Genomic DNA, 25,172 nt, shown 5'->3' with positions numbered 1-25,172 from the left:
TAAAACAGACAGCAGTGAACTCGTTGCAGCAACATCGTCTGATGGACGACTGGAAAAGAGTGAGAATGGCCTTGTCAAAGAAGTTGACGAACATGGAAATGAACACTATTTCGAGACGGATACGGAAGAATTCGAAAAATTGACGGAAGAAGGTATATATCGATTTTTCCCCGTTCGTAGCTGCGTCAATGTACATACACTGAGTCTTGTTGCGATAAAATGTTCACGCATTGCTTCGTTGCTGAAGTGACTAAATTATTGGCACGCGATGTTTCTGTTATTTTTTGACTAAAATCCACGGTACTAATTCACAATATTGTTGTAAATTCACCATAATATTGTGTGGTATTTTGTTGATATTTTACAATGCATTTGTTTTTACTGGAGATTATTTACACCACAGTACCAATGCTCATGAACGTGCTAATAACACGTACACACTGAGGAAGAGGCGTGGTTATAGTCTGCGCCAGACAATATCAACAATTTAAAACCCCTTCACACGGCACTAGTATAGAATTTTTGACCTATGATCACGACACGAGACGACAATCGAATATCAGTAAAAAAAAACACGACACGGTGTTAATATATTCAATTTCATATATGAACTTAACTGATAGAAAAAATAAATAAATCTAGTTACTAGATAAGTTACATGTATTTGAATTACTCCCGCTTCGAAATTTTTGTCAGTTGCGTACGTTTCTGTTGTATTTTTCCAAATTTTTTTTTTTCCAATTTTAAACAAATGACATTTTCTGTTATCTTTTATTCATATGTTGTTCAAGCAAATAACTTCAATTTTGAAATCTCGCCACACAATTTTATTAAAGTTGCATGTACACACCTTGCTATTTTTGTGTTCTTGTTAATTATTTTTCTGTTGTATTTTTAACCAAATGTACAATGTATGTAGTTAAAAAAAATTTTTATTTGCTGCTATTTATATAATTGTGCAACTGACTTATGTGCATACCACAAGCTGTAAGGTACGATTCAATATTTTATCATGGAATTGCAGGGGTGAACAAATCCACTGGTCCTGGGTTCGGGACTAGCAATTTTTTGGGCGGACCACACAAATTTTACATTGTCTGGTTTGTCAGAACAGTACCTTACTGTTAATAACTATGTTAAAAAGTCGTCTGAATATACAGATTCATATGCAAGATTTAATATTTCACATTAGTGGGACCTGGGACCACTAATTCTTTCAGCAGGACCACTGGATTTTTAAAGGCACTGGTCCGGGGACCACCAAATCACAAAATGATTTGTTCACCCCTGAATTGATATGTTGGGAGTATGATTTTGATCAGAAATGAGATTTTGATAGTTTTGATATTAAAATGTAAAAAATATGAACTTCCTTGTTCAAGTATGTCATTTTCTATCTCAAATCTTTCTGATGGAAAACAGACAACATAGAACAAAGTTTTTTTTGGTTTTTTTATGAAGGTTGTGTAACCTCGGTAACAGAAAGGGAGAAAGGGTAATAGTTTGCTGTACAATCCAGCATAAGTCTGTGGGTCGACGGTGGCCGAGCGGATAAACCACTTGCCTTTTAGTTTTACCACTGTGGTCGGGGTTTGAATCCATTCCAGATTTGATTTACTTTACCACTCTGTAAGTAAGAAGAGTGTCATTCAGTGTGACTCTCTACCAAACAACGCAGGTTTCCCACGGGTACTCCTGGTACTTCGGTTTCTTCCTGTACTAACACTGAACCCATGGGGAACGGCCTTCACATGACTTCTTGGGAAATGAATATTTATAGAACTACCCATTAATAAATAAATATATAAAGTGATGATGAAGATATAGGAACTTTAATAAAATTACTGGGGAATGTGGTAGTATTTACCTACCCTATTTACCGCCCTTAGCAAAAATACTTATGAATATTGCAGTTAGTTCCTTGTCTAATGGTTATTCAAAATGTGGAAAAAAAATTTATTGCAGCTGTGACAAGGTTATTGTGTAAAGGACAACAAATGCATTGATATGTTGTATTCATGTACTATGGTGGTATGTGTCTATGTTGTATTCATGTACTATGGCAGTATGTGTCTATATTAAATCGTTTTGTAATTATGTTTTGTAGTTTTACATTGAGGTCAGGCAAATGTCAAATAGGTTTACTTTTATATGAATATATGTAATAATTACCAGGGTCCTCCTCAGGGTATTATAGATTAGTGGGTTCAAACCTTGAGTATGCAAAGTGAATGATTGCCAGACAGCTGAACTAATATATATATGTATAGAGATATAGTTAGCTGTGTGTTTGTTAAGGGTGGTAAGCAGGTAAAATCTAGTTGAGTTCCCCAGTCATTTTACCAAGGTTCCCTACCACTAGTACCAGTGTTTTTGTTAAGGTAGGGAAGTGGATAAAATCTAGTTGAGTTCCCCAGTTATTTTACCAGGGTTAACGTTCCTACCAAATTTATGGTATAATAATTATAATGTATGGGAAACTGTGCCAATTTTACCACATTTCCCGCTTTGTGTTACCTAGGTTTCCCGGACCTTAGAAAAATACTGTTTAGACAAGATATGATATCCCAGATACTCATGGAATATTTGAGTGCTATTATTCAAGTCAGAACATTCATGGACTATGTTAATTTTATGTAGATTTTATGTAAATTATGTAAATTTGTTACTAACAGAATTTAAGAACACAAAGTTGATGGTTGCTTCAGATAGTGATTTCACACCAGACCAGGTAGATGGCAGCAGTACAAACACAACAACAACGCCAACAACAGAGACACCAGTTGACATTGAAGTTGTCGATGATGATTTTGAAGATATTGCCAAACATAAAGTAATAGAAGTATCTGGTAGGTATTACAACCCTTGACACCCAAGTAAAGCACTTTCTGTATTTGGCATACTTGTTTATAGTATTTATATCAAGTGTAAAAGTATATTTTTTTCAATTGTTGTAGTTATAGTGTAGTATGAAACCTTTCTAATGTAGTCAATTTGTAACTTGCAAACCCGCCATGTTGAATGTTGCATCATGGGAAATGTAATAATAATCAATTAGTATTGTAAACAATGTTGATACATTGTTTGTAACCACAAATATTCAATTCATAGCCACCCTGACCATGGGGGGGGGGGGGGGATTATTTTATCAGTAGCTCCAGCTTACGTATTACGATAACCACAGATAATCCCATAGTCCTTTGCATCTGAGCATGCTCAGTCTGGATTGCAAGTTCCCTATTGTAAACAGTGTTTTCATTCTGATTACAGTAGTGTAATGCCTATACAGTATCGTCATGATTTACCCATCAACTCGACTTAGTTAGACTCGGAGACCACTTTGGCATCCAGACTCAATTACAGTGAATGACAGCCGTCACAATACTGATTATATTTAGCTGGCAGTGAGAGCGAGACAATGTTTTATGATATCTATGTTTACCATCTAGTCTTTGAATAGTGACTTCCTTTGCTCTGCTAACATTTCACAGATTGATTACATTGAGAGAGAGAGAGTCCACATACAGGGCTGATGGTCAGAGCAATTGAAACAGACTTATACTTTTACTCTTGATACGGATGTTATAAACAATTGTTGCAAATCATGCAAATGTTTTACTTGTGTGTTAAGAGTTGTACAGCTAAAATGATGTAGGCTTGGTGTTTCACTCATGGGACATTACAGCTAAAATGATGTAGGCTTGGTGTTTCACTCATGGGACATTACAGCTAAAATGATGTAGGCTTGGTGTTTCACTCATGGGACATTGTATTTTAAAACAGAGCTTGACATATTTCAACTCTAGACTAACAATAGCAGAGACACAATAAACACAGTAGGATCCTTTGCCCAATCACATTGAACACTGATAAGCATTGCTGTTCTTTTACAGTGCAGTAAAAACAGACTTCTAATGAAAACATTACACATGGACTTGATGATTTAAATGGCTTCAATTGTTTAGTTTCTAACTGATAATCAACATTTCAACTTGACTACTTCTACATTCCCACTCTGAATGGCACCTATGTAATTGTTTCTTTTACATTAGAAGTTGTCTGAGGGTGTGTGATAAATATCATGTTACATGGGTGAAAAACCAAGCCTACATCATTTCAGCTGTATCCCATGTAAAACTTTGTAGGAATGTGAATAGTGACAGAATGTATTATAGGTATATAAGTTAGGTAAGCTAGGGGGTTTGCTTAGAGTTAGTTAAGGTATTGAATAAGGACAGACATCCTAGCCTAGGCTTAATTTGTCTCTTTTGCTGTGAATGTACATACCTTGAGCCTACATTAGCCTGAAACTTATTGTATGTATATTGTTTATTTCTCATGCTAGGTGGTCAATCATCAGATAGTAACATATGTCTTGTCGCTCTGCCCTTGCCGGTCTGCTCTTTGTGAAAGGGGTTGACTGATGTGTGAGGGCACCGCGTCATGGCGTATCTTACAAACTAGACAATCATGTGTGTATCTTTGTTTCTTAGATGGTCAAGTGAAGCATGTACATCACTTTGTTTTTCATTCCTGTCAAATATGCTTGGTGGTCAAATCATAAGTAAAGAACAATCAAAATGTAGCAACTTGAAAGACGTAAAATTTCTTGAGTAAATCTCTCACTGATTCCAATATTCACCTAGCCTAGAGACTTGGTATGTGTGATCATGCTGTAATCTGAATGTCATGACTCAAGGCCCAGAAAACACAGAAACCTGTGCTGAGTTTGAAATTGCCACCAAAAACTATGCTGAATCTAATTGGTGGTGTGACGTAAACCGATGACGTTATCATGTCACTGTGATTGTGAAGATAACTTACATTGGGAAACAGGGGATGGAAGACAAACACAGTTAGACTATTTAATTGAAAATTAATCTTGAATGACATATCCAATGACTAGAGTCTGTTGATATATGATGGATTACCAACACAATGCTTAAAGTATAGTCTGTTTGCATATCTACATCTTGGCTTGGCATGAACCGTTACAGCAAAAAAATTAAACGCAACAACACTCTGGCCATAAGTGAGTAAGTAGTTGAAACCATGCAGAGGACAGTATCTACAGCAGTGATTATTTTAGGAGATATGTTTATTTACTGAGATATGTACACAATGGGGTTTGATGGTTTAAATACTGGAAAGGAGGGTGGGGTATTTAAAACAGAGACCCTCTTTACATGATAATGTATGCATAATATTACCATATAGCTGATAACTGTAATATTAAGGTAGAAAGATTGAAAATTATAGAATACTGAAATATTTATCTTGTCATATTTGGTATGTAATATCACGACACATATTTGTTCAAACCACTAGAATTAATTCATAACCCATTGTTTTGAATATTTACTCACCTGTGTGATTTGGTCACCATAGCAATACTTATACATGTAATAATAATCACATATTATTTTATTGACTTTTTGACTGCCAATATCACAGGTTATCATAGATTTGTGTAAAGAGATGGTGTGCGTGCATGTGTGTGTGTGTGCGTGCGTGCGCAAGCACATGTATGCATGCATGTATGTATGAACTATGAACTAGTATGTATGTATATATGTATGTATGAATGTATGTGTGTGTATGCATGTATGTGTGTGCATATATGTTTGTTTCAGTGTGTGTATGTGTGTGTGTGTGTGTGTATGCGTGCATGTCTGTGTGTGTGTCTGTGTACAGAATAAGCGTTGTTTGAACTTTTGAACAAGTGGTTACATCATATTCCATTGCTGGAAACAATGGACATCATTGGCTTGTACATATGTTTCTGAATAATGTTCACTGCATTTTTAACTCATGTATTATTGCATGTTATGAAATATTTCAGGTTCTGATATTCTGGGTCGTCCTGTTATTGCATTTTATAGTTGTCAGTTACCTCCAAGCAACACCATTGACCATTCACGTCTACTAAGGTAAGCATATCAGTACACCACTATTGACCATTTACATCTAAGCATATCAGTACACCACTATTGACCATTTACATCTATTAAGGTAAGCGTATCAATACACCACTAGTTTTATAGCGCTAGTAATTGAAACTGGAACTAATTTGTCTGATTCTTTTTGTTCATATTTTGGTTCACATATACTGTGATGCTGAAGCCTGAGTTATTGTTTAGTTATCACAAGCAATCAACTTTTTTCACACTTTTGAAATTACAACCCATAACACCAAAGTAAAGCATTTTCTGTGTGTACCACAATCGTTTATAGCATCCATATCAAGTACAAACCATAACACCAAAGTAAAGCGTTTTCTGTGTGTACCACAATCGTTTATAGCATCCATATCAAGTACAACCCATAACACCAAAGTAAAGCATTTTCTGTATGTACCACAATCGTTTATAGCATCCATATCAAGTACAACCCATAACACCAAAGTAAAGCGTTTTCTGTGTGTACCACAATCGTTTATAGCATCCATATCAAGTACAACCCATAACACCAAAGTAAAGCATTTTCTGTATGTACCACAATCGTTTATAGCATCCATATCAAGTACAACCTGTAACAAGTGGGTATTGAGTGTAAAAGTGTACTGTGTCATTTGCTAATTGACCACATTAGAAAGGCCACATGCTAGGCTTGTAAATAAACAAAGTGAAACAGTATACTTTTACACTTGATATGAATGCTATAAATGAGTTTAAATCTTTGAGCAAAAGCTTGACTTTGCAGTCTGCAGATCCGTGGCGAAACACACTAATAACCCTCCCTACTTCAGTGAAGACAACTGCAGAGCAAATCATGAACAAACAAATGACATCTGCTCCACATACAAACTTGCTCTAAAGTACTAAATACAAAGAACAGTAACTGCTATAAATAGTCGATTGGGTGACAGATTTGTTGAGAATGAAAATAGAAAAAATATGGTGTCGCACCACTTTAGACAAACAATTCTTTTTTTTTTGGCCATATGACTCTTCTTAAGTAATTTATGTTGCTAACACTTTACATCAGCAACAAACTCAAATGAAATTGGGTTGGAGCTGACAAATTGTAATAAAAATAACTCTTTTTATGGTGATTTTAAGGGTAGGCGTAAAAAAAAAATTGTGCGGTTCCGATTACATTCAATTTTAAAATAGGTGGGTAGGTAGATTTTTAAATTTATTTTATTATATTTTTTTTTCATGTGTGAGTGTGTCTAGTTCAGGTTTTCCATTGTTTTCCAAATGGTCTCTGTGTTATTTATTTCTTCCTATCAGATGTACAGCCATTACAGATTGGAAGAATAGTTTTAGAGTGTTTTTTTAAGTTGATGTCAGTTTCCACACCCACTTTTTCTTGTGAGACTTCATGATTTTCGTGATTTTATTATTATTTTTCTCAAATATGTAAAAAAAGTTTAGGGTCGGTGTAACCGTAACCGGAACCAAACAACTTTTTTTATTTGGTCTTATCTGTGTGTGGTATGTTAGGTATTGTCATTAGTATATCAGGGTCATAACCGTTGTAAATCATGCTATGCAGCAAAACTAAAAATTCCTTACCTTCTTTTCTGGGTTTATTTATTGACTGACCTTAGACTTTGCATCTGGCAGCCACAGTTCATTTCTACTGTAAGCCATTGACATTCCATATCTCAGTTCTTTACAACTACATGGACTCAGAAATAACATCTATTTATATCATGAAAGCCGATAAAACTGTTCAAACTAACTTACTCTTCCAGACAAATTCAACCAAGACTGATGAATAATATTGCATAGTTTCATCCTTGGGAGACTACTCCCCTTATTTGAGTATACATATATGTGCCGCCTTTTGGGGTGTGTTTTCTACCCCTTTGGTCTAAAATGGGTCTGCTTTTTTTCAATCTGAAGAGTCTAAAATGGGGTCCACTTTGCATTATTTTCAATTTTGCTTGGTCTAAAGTGTGGTCCATTGTCGTTTACCAAATCATATAATTGTCATTAATTGCCCCAAAATGTTGCCTCCTAAGGAAAATGTATTTAGGTCTAAACTTTCATCTTTTAAAATCCTGTAATGATCTAATATAGGGTATTGATTTTTGGTCAAAGTGGGTCTAAAATGGGGCTAGGGGTTTCCAGCACTGGCCACACCCCCCTATCACATTGTTGCTGTCATTTACCATCATTATAAACCACAGGTCAATTCTTTATGGCACAAGTGTGCAAGATGCCCTGAAGAGGTTTGGTTTGCAAGAAAAGCCATTTATGATTTAATGGTGACCTCCTTAGACAAAGTTATGTTGAGGCTGTAATTTACTACACCTCAGTAAAGTATCATTCATGTACTGTAAGAACTACATACATGGTCATTGCTTGTTGTACCATAGACCCTACACAAAAGGTCTATGTTTGTACACAGAATTGCATAGTTGAAAGTACATAATCAAACAGTATTATTTTTATGGAAATTTGCTATTTTGAATAAACAGATGTAATAATTACAGAACCGCATGTTGCATGAGTTCCAGTGTGGGTACTTGTGCTTGCAGTATTTACTGCTGCACTTTCACTGATTTGCTAGTGAATTTATGGCCGTAGAGAACACTGCAAGCACTTAGGCCAAATAAAAAAAAGTTGTTTGGTTCCGGTTACCCAACCCCACCTAGTTTTTCATGCCGACCCTAAACATTTTTTAATGTATTCGAGAAAATAATATTAAAATTGCAAAAATCACGAAGTCTGGCAAGAAATAGTGGATGCGGAAACTGACATCAACTTAAAAAGACACTCTAAAACTGTTCTTCCAATCTGTAATGGCTGTACATCTGATAGAAAGAAATAAACAACATAGAGACCATTTGGAAAACAATGGAAAACCTGAACTACACACTCACACATGAAAAAAAAATTTACAAAATAAAATAAAAAATCTAAAATTGAAGGTCATCGGAACCACACAATTTTTTTTTTAAGCCTTATGCAAATTCCCCGAAACAAAACGTATATAATTATTAATTTAACGACTACCATGTTTCCTGTTTGTGATATTTTGATATTCAGGTACTTAAAGTTCACCTTGGATAAATACGTAGAGAATGATTACACATTGATATACTTTCATCATGGACTGAGTAGAAGTAATAAACCATCTCTTGGTTGGTTGAGGCAAGCGTACAGAGAATTTGACAGAAAGTAAGTATCCTGCTACAATATTATTACAGTGTTTAGTAATGGAAATTTCTACTCAATCAGACTGTATTCAAGACAGCTGTATTTCATACCTAAGTTAAGTAGAGTCCATATCTGCTGTATGCTTCAAGTACATGAATGTGGTCACATTTTTCCAAGCTTTACAGTTGTCAGGAGGTTGCAATTGTAAATAGCCTGATTTCAATGTATTGTTAAAAATAAATAAATTACTTAGTCACTCACTCACTCACTCACTCACTCACTCACTCACTCACTCACTCACTCACTCACTCACTCACTCACTCACTCACTCAATCAATCAATCAATCAATCAATCAATCATCAATCAATCAAATCAATTAATCAATCCACCCACCCATCCATCCATCCACCCCACCCACACCCTCCCATCCACTCACCCTTCTACTTTGTGTGCCCTCTAGGCCAATTTAACGTGCCACTGATGCACACAATTTCTAGTGACGCACCAAAATATGACTCCCCCCCCCCATCTCTTACTATGTGGTGACTCACTAGAAATGCCAGTCTTTCTCATTTTGACTCATGACAACAAAATTTGGCTATCATGAGGGCACACTGCACCCTTCCATCCAGACCATCCCTCCCTCCATCCCTCCCTCCATCCCTCCATCCCTCAAAAACTTTGTATAGCACCAAAATCCAATATGAAGAAGCTGACATAATGTTCCATGTCACTGAACAGGAACAATACTAGATCATTGTAAAGCCTTGCTTTTAAACTAAAATATATCGACATGTAATATTCACCAACTTTATTCTCTACAGATACAAAAAAAATTTGAAAGCCATGTATTTGGTTCATCCGACAAACTTCATCAAGATATTGTGGGGAATATTCAAGCCGATCATTTCGGTGAAATTTGGACGTAAAGTGCAATATGTCAATTACCTAAAACAGTTAGAAAGTGTCATCAATGTTGAACACCTCGTCATACCAGATGTTATCAAAGAGTAAGTATTATGCCATACATGTATGCAAGTGATCAGAAAAACAAAAGATTCTATAGTTTGGCCTGTAGGGGCGCTGTTCAAAGTGTTTGTTTAGAAGTGACTAGTGTGGAGACTTGAGGGTATTTGCAGTCATGTTTATGATGTCTTCTGCTGCACTTTCACTCATTATGGTCATCTAAGGACAGCATTAGAGAACACTGCCAGCACTTGTGCAAATACACTGAGTATGTCCACACTTGCACTGAAATGTCATATGGTTCTGTCATATTACAGTAACACTACACTTCATATATGTTATTGCTCATAAAGACAAAAGAAATCAGAGTTTGGCCACTAGGAGTGCTGTTCAACATACTTTATTTGACAGGAAGTAAAAATCGCTGCATATTGTGCCATATTTTGAAAGTTGTCTCTTCCCAGCATTACAAAGTAAAAGTCAGCCAATATGAATTCATCTGTTTTTCTTTTTTTTTTGGTCACCAGTGATGTAATGTTACAGAGATCAGTACAGAGATCACACAACTCTTGTACATGCATTTTGTTTACTGGAACTAGCTGCAATGTTTGTTACTAATGTGTTATAATTGTAATGTAATTTCACCTGAAAACATAACAAGAGAGCTATTATTACAACTGCAAACATCAAACCATGGACGAACGAACGAACGGAACCTGTTACCAACATGGAAAGTAAATAACTGAATTGGATTAGTAACACTTGGCATTGCATGTTGGAACAGCAGAGACTTGTATTACATTTCATGGTTTGATTAAATCAGTTTTATGGAATCTTTATGTGTACATGAAATGGCAGGGGAACTTGAAATATGTTAATGAAAATTTTGTCAAGTCATGAAATGTAATACAAGTCTCTGTACTTCCAACATGCTGTGGCAAGTGTTATTAATCCAATTCAGTTGTTTACTTTCCGTGTACGTGTGCAACAGGTCCCGTTCATCCACAGTTTGATGTCAGCAGTTCTTTAATTCCTAAACAAATGCTACACTATGTCTCAGAGCATTGTACAACAAACTAACAACTAGAAATGAACAATAATACAACTATGAAAACACAGAAAAAAAACCACCAATAAAATGTCTCAGAAGAAAGAGCACTAATTACGTATAAAAGTACTGGTCAAAACTTCTTTCAAATATGAAGGATAAAATTTCAAAAGACAGCTAGTAGATAAAAACAAATTACTCATTAAAATAACTGTCATGCAGCGACCCTAGCAACTCAAAACCATTAAATCAGATACAGTTATCCACTGTTCCTAGGTTTGGTGGGTGAAATAACAAGTGTTAGAAAATATAGGAAATTACAGATTTTCACGTTAAAGGGGAGCACTACTCCAAGAAATGAATGCATTTCCATTAACAGACAAATATAAAATTACTCTCCAGAACTCAATGTTTATCAATATGACTTTCTTTCCTGGAGTCGTGTTCCCTTAAATGAACAGTCCAGGTAAGCTTACTTGTGCCTTTAGTACAGATACATTAATTACTGCTATCAACTTACATATGACTGTAAGAGACAAAATAATACCTTGTACTGAGCTTTGCGAGCTTCGTAAAGAAGCTCTCCTGCAAATGACATGTGTTCGGCCATTTTGGGGATTTCTTGCAAGGGTTTATGGGAAACAACTAAGTGATGACATCATATTTATCCGCATATCTTTCAAAATCTTTGTCTTGACATTCTTTGTATTTGTCAAATGCAGTAGGGTTTCTTTACAGACGTAGTGATGTGCTATTTTATCATTGAAATCATATTTAAGCTGATAGTCTGACTAGACTTTTCCTCTGATACAAAAAGTTAAAATTTAAAAAGTTTATAACATAGACAATATATAATGCAGCTCAAGAAACTCTCTCATTTTGCTTGCATTGTATGAGTTCATTTCATCAGGTGTATTTTACATTCATTGTTGTTAATAAAATAACTTTAGGAAATTTTACATGTTGACTGACTTGTGATGTAAACATTATTATATGTTATATTTTATAGACATGACAGAAAAGTTATGGCAAAATACCAGTCCAAGATACAAAAGAACACAGTGGCACCAGCACAGCAGAAAGTACCCAGTCCAACACAGCAATTTGGTGTACCATTACAGTTGTAAGTATTTTATAAAGTGCGCCCTCTTGAGTCACCGTTTTACAATTTTGGCCAAGATTCTGGTGTAGTTAACAGCTGACAAAGTTCATCCAACAAGACTAGTAAAATGCTGTCAGGATTGCAGATCTTGGTATTTGGTTAGAATGTTCGCCACGCAAGCATTTTCATGAATGTTGGGTTCTGGAAAGTCATTTAAAATGATTGATCTTACATTAACCTACATTACATACGATTTAAAAGAAACACTTTCTGTTGAAATTTCTCCTCCTTTATAGATCTTTAATTTGGATTTAGATATACTGCTAGGTATCAAGATAATGTAATATTATTCAATGCAAGATGTTCAATTCCTGTTGGTTTGCAAAGTAGGTTTAAGATAATTTGGTTCAGAAGTACGAAATCCAAAGTAATCGTAAGAATGGTAAATAAAAAAAGTTAATTATTATAAAGTTTCAAATTGTAACGGCATGGATATCAATACAGTCAATTGTGCTATAGTGCTATTTTGCACTATTTTTATATTCCAAAGCATTAAAAAGTAAAAGTTTCAAGTCGAAAGGATCCATTGAAAATATTACTAGCGTAGTCATATCAATAGTTAATTGTACTATAGTGCTAATTGCACTATTTTTATATTCCAAAGTATAAAAGTTTCAAGTCGAAGGGATCCATTGAAAATATTACTAGCATAGTCATATAACTACTAGTCGTTACGAGTCAGTTTCCAATGAAAAGAAAGACGCCTGTGATGTTGAATTTGTTTCAGTGTTAAGTGAGTGAAAATCTTCACACAGCCATTTTCTGTTAGGTCTAATAAAAAAATTGTGTGGTTCCGATTATTCTTAATTCTAGAATAGGTGGGGTAGGTAGATTTTTTTTTTGAGTGTCTAGTTCAAGTTTTCCATTGCTTTCCAAATGGTCTCTGTGTTGTTTATTTCTTCCTATCAGACGTACAGCCATTACAGATTGGAAGAAGTTTTATTTTGTCTTTTTAAGTTGATGTCAGTTTCTGCATCCACCAGTTCTCGTGAGACTTCACACAATTTTTGTGATTTTATTATTTTTTTCTCAAATACGTAAAAAAAAGTTTAGGGTCTCTGTTTGAGGTTCATTGAGTGAATTTTACTTTCAGACAGCCATGTTTTACCATACAGAGAAATGTGTGATGCTTAGTTTCTGATTTCTGTGTTCGTAGAGTGAATTCACAGCCATGTTTTGTTATATTCAGAATTTGTGATATTCAGTTGATGGTTTCTGTGTTCACTGAGTGAATACCTCAAGACAGCCATATTTACAACACAGTGAAGTGTTTTATGTTGAGTTGACGATTTCTGTGTTCATTGAGTGAATTCCGCAAGACAGCCATATTTTACAACACAGTGAAGTGTTTTATGTTGAGTTGACGATTTCTGTGTTCATTGAGTGAATTCCGCAAGACAGCCATATTTTACAACACAGTGAAGTGTGTTATGTTGAGTTGGTGGTTTCTGTGTTCATTGAGTGAATACCTTCAGATAGCCATATTGTACAACACAGTGAAGTGTGTTATGTTGAGTTGGTGGTTTCTGTGTTCATTGAGTGAATTCCGCAAGACAGCCATATTTTACAGCACAGTGAAGTGTGTTATGTTGAGTTGGTGGTTTCTGTGTTCATTAAGTGAATACCTTCAGATAGCCATATTTTACAACACAGTGAAGTGTTTTATGTTGAGTTGACGATTTCCGTGTTCATTGAGTGAATACCTTCAAACAGTGAGCATCATTGTCTACTACAACTACTTTAAAAGGCCAGTCATCAGTTAGTACTATACCAGTAGGATACTGCAATCCATCTTTTTTCCTATCAATATGACATATGAAGTTACCCTTGCTATCAAATTTCTGTACTCTCTGATTGCCCCAGTCTGCAATATACAGAGATTTATCCTTGTCTACAGATACTGATATTGGTCCATACAGAGCACCATCTTGTGTCCCATAGGATCCAAACTTATACATGAATTTAAAGTTCTGATTGAACACCTTTACACAGTGATTGTAGCAGTCTGGTACATACAGCATTCCTTGTCTGCTGACACACAAATGTCCAGGTCCATTGAATTCATCCAGTCCACTTCCATATGTACCTACTGTTTTAATGTGTTCACCACTCTGAGTGTGTTTTGTGATACAGTGCTCTTTATTGTCAGTGATTAAAGAATGCAATCTAACCCAGTGAGTCACATAAACAGCGCCATCTACAGGACTGATAGCTATACCATATGGATACTTCATTTCATTATGTCCAAAGCATCTGATTAGGTTTCCATCCTCGTCACTTACAACTATTTGGTGATTACCTTGGTCTGTCATGAAATAATTTCCATCTTCTGACACTGCTACATCAAATGGTAGGAATTCATTCTTAAACTGAGTGAATGTAATATATTTGATGTGATTTCCATCCAAATCGATGACTTGAACCCGATTATTTCCTCCTTCAGCTACAAGAAGTTGTTTCTTTTTATTCATGGCTATACCATGAGGTAAACTGTAGCCCCCTTTCCCACGACCTCTCTTTCCTAGGGTTTTCAGCAATCTTTTGGTGACTGGAATACTAAGTGGGAATCCAGGTTTTGGGTTATTATTACTTGCCATTGTAGTAAGTTTAGGTCTCTCTCTCATTTCTCCAGTATCAGTGACAGTCACTTTATCATCTTTATTGTCAGTTACTTTGATATCTTTTCCTCTTCTATCAGATTTTGTCATCTCTGTCGTCACAGCTGGTCTTGTTATGGCTCCTCTTCTCTTGCTGTCTTTGGTTCTCACCACTAATTCGTCTGTCTTCCATTCAGATAGTGTTTCTGGAATGTAATCAGCCAAATTCATAGCGGTACTCTCATTTGATACTGTTGATTTTACTGTATCAGCATCACCATGGTAACATCTTGACCTTTGACCTATGACATTAGGTGTCGTGTCGATGACTGGTTTGGGTAACAGCCATTCTTCAGTAGATTTGTCAGGGACTTTGTCTGATATTTCTGTACTAGATGACGTGAGTGGTTGTTGATATTCTATCGTCATGGCAACCCCATCTGCGCTATGTCCTTGTTCAACTGGACTTTTTGTAACAAAGCTTGTTTCAGTCTTTCTGCACAGCAAACCCAGAATGCCTTGTGCTTTAACATCTGTAACTGGTTTGAATTCCACCACTTCTGACTTTACACTTTGTTTGGTTTCCATGGAAACAAGGCTTTTCATGTGCTGTATTGTTTTCCCTTTATTCGACATTAACTGAGCAGAACTCCCATGATGCATCAGTGCTTCTAGGTAACCACATGTACTTGAAATATTGCCGTATTTCATTTCCCATTCATCTATTTGGACTTCAGCAGTTTTCACTTTCTGTCCATACTCTGACTTCAACTCCTCGACTAGTCTGTTCTCTTCCTTCCTTATTTTCTGAACCATCTCTTCAGCTTTCTTTCTCACCTTCTTTTCTTCTTCTTTACACTTCACTTGCAGTTTATCTCTGCTCTGTGTCGCTGCCGACTTACATTTCTGAGTTTCTTTTTCTTTCTGTCTCAGCTCTGTCACCATTTCTTTCAACTGTATAGTGTATTCATCTGCTGCCTCTCTCAGTTCTCTGTGGACATGTTTCTCACTGCGATGTTTGATGAGGGCACATGTTGTACACATAGTAACTTGGCAGGTCTGACAGTAGAATTCAACTTCATTGCCTTGGTGGACACTGCAGTAGACTTTCTGTGGTAGTAGCCTACTAGTAGACCTTCCTTCTTTATACTCTTCTAATGTGATAATGGTATGATTTCTACTCACTTTAGCTCTTCTGTGAGGTTTTGTACATGAAGGACAAAAATTGATATTACAATCTACACACCTGTTTGTTGCTGTGTTTTCATCACATCCTTCACAAAGCCCTGGTTCTGACACATCAGTTGGTTGACACCGTTCAACTATGTCAAGCAGTGAGTTCATAAAGAAGTTGGTTTTAAGTCCAGGCACACCGTTATCTGGTAACTCACAGGGTGTGTCACAAACCGAACATTGCAACCCTCCTTCTCTTTCAACAATCTTGATCAGACATTCCTGACAAAATGTATGATCACATGGTAGTACTTTAGGATTCTTGTACTCCTCTAAACAGATTGTACAGGAAAGGTAATCATCTCCAAGTTCTTTCAGAAATGTTTCCAAGTCTGGAATCGCAGTCGCCATGTTTGTTCATATTGCTGTGTCCATGTACTAAATAATACTTCTCTACGACAAAAAAAGTACATGTATATCAATTGATTTCTAAAACTTATTAACTTCAATACCCCTTAACCAGTCAATGTTCAGCCTTTCTTTTAATATCCCCTCCCCGCCTATCAGTCCGTTACCATGGTTCCCATACTTTATTATACGCACGTAAGTGGTCCTGTGCCAGGTCAGAGTTCAGCCATTGTTGGTATGGACACAAAATACCTTTGTAGTCTGATAAGTGAAATATGACCTATGACCTATGGTTGTGTTTAGAATTTCAAAATAGTTCTGTTTACAGTGTGACAATTAGTCACTGATTTGTCAAGTTATTACAGGTGTCTGTAAAACACTGAAAAGGTTTAGTTGAACTGAACATAGTATGAATTATATGGTAGTTTATTTCCCAAACTGTCATTATATTAGGCCAGAAAAAAAAAGAAAAGGATTGTTTCTGGTCAGCACATGCATCACTTAAATACCCTCACATCGGTCTTCTTCTGTGTATTTATTCAGCCCATGCAGTCTACAGATCTGTTGGGAAACACAGTAATAACCCTCCCTTCTTCAGTGAAGACAACTGCAGAGCCAATCTTGAACAAACAAATGACATCTGCTCCACATATACACTTGCTTGAAAGTTGTAAATAAAAAGAACAGTAACTGCCATAGATAGTAGACTAAGTGACAAGTTTGAATTTAAAACAAAAAACAAAAAAAAACAGCACCATTTTAGACAAAGTGTCCTGACCAGAAACTATTTTTTTTTTTTTTTGGCCTTAATTGAATAAGCCTACAACTGGAGTGAATAAAGATGTACAATGTATAGACCAGTTTATTTTCCAGTTTGTCGTAATGCAACTTAAAGGGAAGGGCATATTAGATTTGATAAAACTGTTGATGCAAGAGTCCGTTGAGCCAAAGTTATCACAATTGTAGTTAGAACTCAGACTAAAGTGGCTATAGTATGCATACAAACTACTCACCTGGCCACTGACAACCATAAATGGTCATTTATCAATTTGATTTAATGAAGGGGCGTCAACAAGACTGGGTAAAACTGTCATGTAAAAGTTTGTTGAATCAAGTCTATCACAGTTGAAAGAACTGAAAACAAAGAATGTGTACTTCAGTCTTGCCTTATCGGTTATTGTTCAATTGACTAATCTCAACCATTTTAAAGTAATATATAATGTTAACAAGAATGTTACCATGTCACTCCACAAAACAAACAGATTTTCATTAACTTTGGGTTCTGGAGGGTAAATTCATGATGTCACATCACATGAATTTTGCTTGATTGCAGGAAACTCCAAATTGTAACGCCTTCTGTTGCATCATGGGTTTTCACAGATATGAATATTAATTACATGCACAATGCATATTCATGATGATTTATCTGAAAGAAATAAGCACTCAGGAGTCATTTAATATTCAGTTTACATTTAAAATATTCATGTCTGTTAAGATCCATAATGCAATGGTGTTCTACTGAAATAACAATAGGTGAAAAAGAGTTTTAAGTTTATGTTTTTTGGCAATCGAGCGAAAATTAGGTGATGTGAAATCTTGAAATGACACACCAGAAACAAAAGTTTATGAAAAATATCTCTATTTCCTGGAGTGGAGTTCCCCTTAAAGTTAACAGTCAAGTTAACATCGCCTAAGTTGAGTACTTCCCCAAATTACACTGAAATATCTATGTTATGGTTATCATAGACTTAATTTGAATATTATAGTAATATATTTCTGTCAGAGTGCATATCTTATGATTTTATTGTAAATATTAAAGTCAATTGTTTATGTAGCACTCCAGCTCCAAAGACAACCCATAAATTACTGTTTAGTATTCCATAATTTCTTAACTTTGTCTGGGGTCCAAATATGTCTCTAGTTTGGATTATTGTGTTGTTTATAGCAACTAGTGATTTTGTATTTTTACTGTTCAATTAAAAAATTTGATTTTTTTTACTCTTTACATAGCTTAAAAGAGCACAGCAAGGGAACTGTTATCCCCAAGGTGATGAAAGAAACAATCACATTTCTACAGGAAAAAGGTAAGTACAATATTTGAAAGTTCATTTAGTCTCAGAATTTCAAACCATTCCTTGAATTTCAAACCATTCCTTCAATTTCAATCTATTCCCTGTATTTCAATCCTTTCCCTACATTTCTAACCATTCCCTCAATTTCAATCCATTCCCTGTATTTCAATCCTTTCCCTACATTTCTAACCAATCTCTCAATTTCAAACCATTCCCTGTATTTCAATCCTTTCCCTACATTTCTAACCAATCTCTCAATTTCAAACCATTCCCTGTATTTCAATCCTTTCCCTACATTTCTAACCAATCTCTCAATTTCAAACCATTCCCTGTATTTCAATCCTTTCCCTACATTTCTAACCAATCTCTCAATTTCAAACCATTCCCTGTATTTCTAACCATTCCCTCAATTTCAATCCATTCCCTGTATTTCAAACCATTCCCTGTATTTCTAACCAATCTCTCAATTTCAATCTATTCCCTGTATTTCAATCCTTTCCCTACATTTCCCTCAATTACAATGCATTTCCTGCATTTCAAAGTATTCCTGAATATAATTTTAAACTAAGCCTAGAATTTCAAATTATCCTGACAATTCAGTCATTTCTGTAATTAATTTCAAACATTTCTGTAGTTTTAATCACATCCAATTTAAAGTTTCTTGCTAAGAAAACAAACCAGATGCTTCATATTTGTCAAGTCTTGTTGATATCCATCAGTATTTCAGCTTACAGCTAAACTGGTGTAGGCTTGGTGTTTCTCTTATGCACCATGACATTTATTACTCACCCTCAGACAACTTCTAATGAAAAAGAAACAATTACATCGGTACCGTGCACAGTGGGGATATAGAAGTAGTCACCTTTGAATGTTGATTATCAATTAGAAAATAAACAGTTGAAGCCATTAAAATCGTCAAGTCAATGTGTAATGTTTTCATTAGAAGCCTGGTTTTACTGCACTGTGAAAGAATAGCTATGTTTATCAGTGTTCAATGTGATTGAGCAAAGGATCCTGTTGTGTTTGTTGTATCTCTGTTATTGTTTGTCTAGAGTTGAAATATGTCTACCTCTGTGTCAAAATGTGATGTCCTATGAGTGAAACTCCAAGCCTAAATCATTTTAGCTGTAATGTCCCATGAGTGAAACACCAAACCTACATCATTTTAGCTGTAATGTTGCATGAGTGAAACATCAAGCCTACGTCATTTTAGCTGTAATGTCCCATGAGTGAAACACCAAACCTACATCATTTTAGCTGTAATGTCCTATGAGTGAAACACCAAGCTGACATCATTTTATCTGTAATGTCCTATGAGTGAAACACCAAGTGTACACCATTTTAGCTGTAATGTCCTATGAGTGAAACACCAAGTGTACACCATTTTAGCTATAATGTCCTATGAGTGAAACACCAAGTGTACACCATTTTAGCTGTAATGTCACATGAGTGAAACACCAAGTGTACACCATTTTAGCTGTAATACCGAATCACAGCTAATGTGTTTACATTATTTTATTTTAGGTCTTGAGGTTGAAGGTATATTTAGACGATGTCCCAATGCCGCTGTCGTCAGAGATGTACAAAGTAGATACAATAAAGGTAATGAAATAATCATGGCAAATTATGAGTTTCTTCATAAAAGAACTGCATTGGTTACCAGTTCATTTCAGGATTGATTACAACATTTTACTGTTGACATATAAAGCCCTTCATGACTTAACTCCAGAGTACATTTGTGATCTTCTCCAGCCATACACACTGTGTCACACACGTTCTACAAACAAGAATCTGCTTCCAACAACAAATTACAGACAAGTCACCTATGGAGGTCATTCATTCTCATATGTCACCCCCCAAACTATGGAACTCTTTGCCATTTGACATTCACCAAGCCTCCAGCCTGGATTGTTTCAAAACAAAACTGAAGACTTATTTGTTCACCGAAGCATATGGTGTGCCATTCAGCACTACTAAACAGAACATTGCTCTGGAAATTGGCGCTATAGAAATTTGATTGATTGATTGATTGAACTGATCAGACTGGTGTATACATGTAATTACCACTAAAACAGAAAGTTTCAATTAGCCAACGCAATGTTCTTTTACATATCACGCAACATATTTTTTTTTTTACAATTTACACAAACAAAATACAGGCACTGATAGAATCCACTCACATGAAATGTTACATTTGATCTCACTGTGAACACAAAAACAGTCTTGTGTTTGTATCTTCCTTGCATCATGTAACATTGATGTTGATGTATGTTCAGTAAACAGAACCAAGCAATTTTTTTAGGCCTATTAAACCACCATAGGCCCAGGTTCATGTACTCTGTGGACACCAAACTCTCTTGTAATTTCTTAGTCCTATATACATTTTATACAGAGTGACATCAAAACTGATCAGATCCAAGATGCTCTCACTGTGGTTTCTACACTAGCAACTAAAGAAGGTGTTTACTAGTCTCTGAGCCCTCCTGTAAACACGCTTTTTGGGAAAACACTGAATAATGCCCCATACACACATCACCAATAAATGTGTTTTTTGATATCTCTCTCTCTCTCTCTCTCTCTCTCTCTCTCTCTCTCTCTCTCTCTCTCTCTCTCTCTCTCTCTCTCTCTCTCTCTCTCTCTCTCTCTCTCTCTCTCTCTCTCTCTCTCTCTCTCTCTCTCTCTCTCTCTCTCTCTCTCTCTCTCTCTCTCTTTCACAGGAGAATCTGTTGATTATAGTGCGTTACTTGATGTTCACATACCAGCTGCCATTCTGAAAACATTTCTGCGTGAATTACCAGAACCGCTATTAACATATCAAACTTACGATAGAATTATAACGATAAAAGGTAAGACACATACAGATAGTGAAATCTATGTCTGTAAGTAAATTATCTGTGCCATATTGTGGTACAATTTATTTATGCATTCAATGTTCAATGTTCAATGTGTACAAATAACTTATTTCTGTTTTAAAACACTTTTTATCAGAATTTCAAAGCCGTTATCAAATGAAAAAAACTTTGGCAAGGCACTGTCTATGTGCAATGTTTGGTATCATGGGGGGGGGGGGGGGGGGGAGGGGGTTGGGAAAGATGTTCTTGGATTTTAAAACTTACATGGTTTTCTACACTCTAGTCAAATTTGGATAGGAAACACCCCTAAAATGTCAAGAAGATCAGATAGATTTTACCTACTGTGATACTGCCCTCAACACAATCATTAGCTGTACCTTTTGTTTTTCTTCCACTTTCAAACTGTCTTATTTCATTGTCAAAAATGGACATTTTACAAAATGTGTAAATGGATTTATGAAAGAGTTTTGGGAAGATATTTTATGTTATTGTTTTGTAATATCATATTTAAGATCATTAAAAAAGATTTTATCCATGTATTCCACAGCAGCGTGCTTCAAGATACTTTACAAACTCAAGTGTGAAACGAAAGGTTTCCTAAAATGGGTGAAATAGTTCCAGCAAAATATTAGGGTACATATATGAAATGTCCTAAGAAAACTTGAAAGTCATGCATGACAAGACTAAATATTGGGATTACATGTATCTGGAACTTGCAAATAACTGTTAGAAATCTACGTTAGAATTTTAACTTTTTGGTTAATTAGAATATTATTCATTGTATTCCAGCACTTGAATTGTCCAATCAAGTGAAATTCTGTCAATCTATTGTAAATCAGAATCTATCAGATGATACATACACAGTCTTGAAGTATCTCTTTGATTTCCTACAACAGGTAAGATATGGAAATCTTCAAAATATCAGTTATTCACAAATTTGATTTGGTTCAAGAATGCACATTTATTGCATTTATTACTTTGATCAAAGAATTCTTGCTAAGGTTTGGCAATATCCAAAATATCAGTACTTCACCAATTTTTATTTGTTAAGTCTTTGTTTGTAACTCAATACTTTGCGAAAAGCTAAAACATACGTACAATAACAAAGATTTTGCACGTTTATTAAGCTTTTGCAATTTATTGAGTTACAAAGAAGGACATTGCATATGTTGTTTCACATTGATTTTGCAAGTAGGAAGCCATGATAAAATTGCTTTAGATATTAGAAATCCAAAATAAATATCCCATCCTCATCCATATGTCCACTTTGATAAAAAGTGGAGTAACATATATAACTTACACACTAACACATATTTGTTACTATTCTTGTTTTCAGGTTCTTGACCATTCGGATGTAAATAAGATGAATTCCGTCAATTTGGCCATCATCTTTGGTCCAAACTTGGTGTGGTCAACCAATCATGCTTTGTCTTTAGCTGCCATGGACCAAATCAATACCTTCACAAAACTATTACTGGACCACCATGATGAGGTTTTTACAAAAGAAATACCGACCACAGAATCACCACAATGAAACTATACAAAGAATATACCACCCATGAAATCACCATCATGGTGAAATTATACAAGAATATACCAACTATGGAATTGTCATAATGAAATTCGTACAAAGGAAACACTGGCTATCGCACAGCCAGGATGAGATATTGCTTTATAAGAGAAATACAACAGTCCAAAAAACACTGATGTGTTTGCTTGAATGAAGTGAGCCATGGAAACACTTCACGCAAAGACAAACTTAGGTAAAAAAAAATATAACTCATACAAAAACAATGGCAAGTGAGTCTGTAAGTTCATGCAGTGCTTTTGAACAGTTTGTTTATATCTGTGGACGTTTTAATGTAACAGTAACAGTCATACTCAATGTTATAATGTGTCGTGTTCTGTCAGTAAACAGAGTCATGGGATCGTGGTTCCAGTAGTATATATACTTTGATAAGTTACTGACGCTAATTACATTGTATTGTCTTTTGCATGAAACTTGCCTCATACCTGTTTACCACAAGCAAGCAAACACTTTTCATAGGTTGTACCAACTACAAATTATCACTCATGTTGTTTACATAACAACTATTTCCATGACATATTAGTATACCTACAATAATAATCTTTATTTATACTGGATTGTTCTTTAAGTATATAAACATTTGTAGCCCAAGTAGTCCAGTGATGGCTTTCCCTCATGGGTTCAGTGTTAATGCAGGAGGAAACCGGAGTACCGGGGGAAAACCTGCATTGTTCGGTAGAGTCAAACTGAACAAAACTCTTCTTACTCTACTTACAGTGGGGTAAATTTAATCAAACCCTGAATGGGTTTGAACCCCGACCACAGTGGTAAGAGGCAAGTGGTTTAACCACTCGGTCACTGCCAACCCTGAATGGGTTTGAACCCCGACCACAGTAGTAAGAGGCAAGTGGTTTAACTACTCGGCCACTGACAATATATGATGTTGTCAATTGTTCATATGTTACTCCTAAATGCTAGGTTTGAGTTGTGTCAACACCAAGTGATGATTAAATATACTTCAGTAAGGCCTAAAAAAATTCTAAAATTGAGCGTAATTGGAATCACACAATTATAGAATAATAAGATATATTTTAATATGCAGAAAAACTTGCCCCCCCCCCCCCCCCAATCTATCAACTCATCTTATGCCATTTAAATGTATGTACACAGTTCAGTGCTTTTTAGAACCAAGGTTATCACAGCGTGAATGATTATATGAATTTGGCATCACTTTATCACAAGTGGTGATAACATATAAAAATAAAATTACATGATACGTGGATTTACAAATGATGTAAACTTTTCTAGTTTTGTTATTGGTGCTTAGTTATTGTTAAGCAATATCTCTTGTGATTGTGTAAAGTATGTGTTGTTATCTTTCACAGAGAAGAATTACAAGTACATGTACTTTAAAGTGATCTTTTGCGATTATTTTGTACATTTTCTACTCTGGAAATCAAGGTCATGGTTTACGGACATAAACACAAACTAAAAATATTGTAGCAGCATGTTGATAGAAGCCATGAAATCGATGTTTGTTTTATTCTTGGTACCTAAAATAGAAATATTATTGACTAGGTGCATCATAAAAATAACGAAGATTTGATTTATGGTCGACACTATAACATCTGCTGCACACGATTCATATGTATTACCTTAGGTGCCCATGAAAATAAGTCGACCTTCATGTTCTATTTTGACCCTCTAGCATGAGATAAAATGCTATTACAGGTACTGAGATTAAGTCAACCTTCTTGTTCTATTTTGACCCTCTAGCATGAGATAAAATGCTATTGCAGGTACTGAGAATAAGTTAACCTTCATGTTCTATTTTGACCCTCTAGCATGAGATAAAATGCTATTACAGGTACTGAGAATAAGTTAACCTTCATGTTCCATTTTGACCCTCTAGCATGAGATAATATGCTATTACAGGTACTGAGAATAAGTTAACCTTCATGTTCCATTTTGACCCTCTAGCATGAGATAATATGCTATTACAGGTACTGAGAATAAGTCAACCTTCTTGTTCTATTTTGACCCTCTAGCATGATGTAAAATGCTATTGCAGGTACTGAGAATAAGTCAACCTTCTTGTTCTATTTTGACCCTCTAGCATGATGTAATATGCTATTACAGGTACTGAAAATAAGTCAACCTTCTTGTTCTATTTTGACCCTCTAGCATGATGTAAAATGCTATTACAGGTACTGAGAATAAGTCAACCTTCTTGTTCTATTTTGACCCTCTAG

General features: G+C 35.4%; 1 protein-coding gene across 1 annotated transcript; it reads left to right on the top strand.

Moving 5' to 3' along the window:
- Positions 1-23,942, top strand: LOC144452838 (rho GTPase-activating protein 1-like). Its single transcript, XM_078144016.1, has 11 exons — positions 1-152; positions 2,676-2,849; positions 5,843-5,930; positions 9,003-9,134; positions 9,939-10,124; positions 12,138-12,251; positions 18,479-18,552; positions 20,065-20,142; positions 21,258-21,386; positions 22,182-22,288; positions 22,729-23,942. Exons 2-11 carry the CDS (start codon positions 2,696-2,698, stop codon positions 22,924-22,926), a joined length of 1,260 nt encoding a protein of 419 aa, XP_078000142.1. The 5' UTR covers positions 1-152; positions 2,676-2,695; the 3' UTR covers positions 22,927-23,942.
- The last annotated feature ends 1,230 nt before the right edge of the window (positions 23,943-25,172 follow it).

This window comes from Glandiceps talaboti, chromosome 23 (assembly GCF_964340395.1).
Source record: "Glandiceps talaboti chromosome 23, keGlaTala1.1, whole genome shotgun sequence".
Lineage (NCBI taxonomy): Eukaryota > Metazoa > Hemichordata > Enteropneusta > Spengelidae > Glandiceps > Glandiceps talaboti.
The sequence above is the reverse complement of the archived record's forward strand: the minus strand, read 5'-3'. Positions and strand labels throughout refer to the sequence as shown.

Bases quoted from the DNA above. Each gene is read 5' to 3' on its own strand.
- LOC144452838 (XM_078144016.1), top strand. From the start codon at position 2,696: ATGGTTGCTTCAGATAGTGATTTCACACCAGACCAGGTAGATGGCAGC. The intron at 21,387-22,181 runs GTAAGACACATA...ATTGTATTCCAG, and splicing joins TAGAATTATAACGATAAAAG to CACTTGAATTGTCCAATCAA. The intron at 22,289-22,728 runs GTAAGATATGGA...TCTTGTTTTCAG, and splicing joins TCTTTGATTTCCTACAACAG to GTTCTTGACCATTCGGATGT.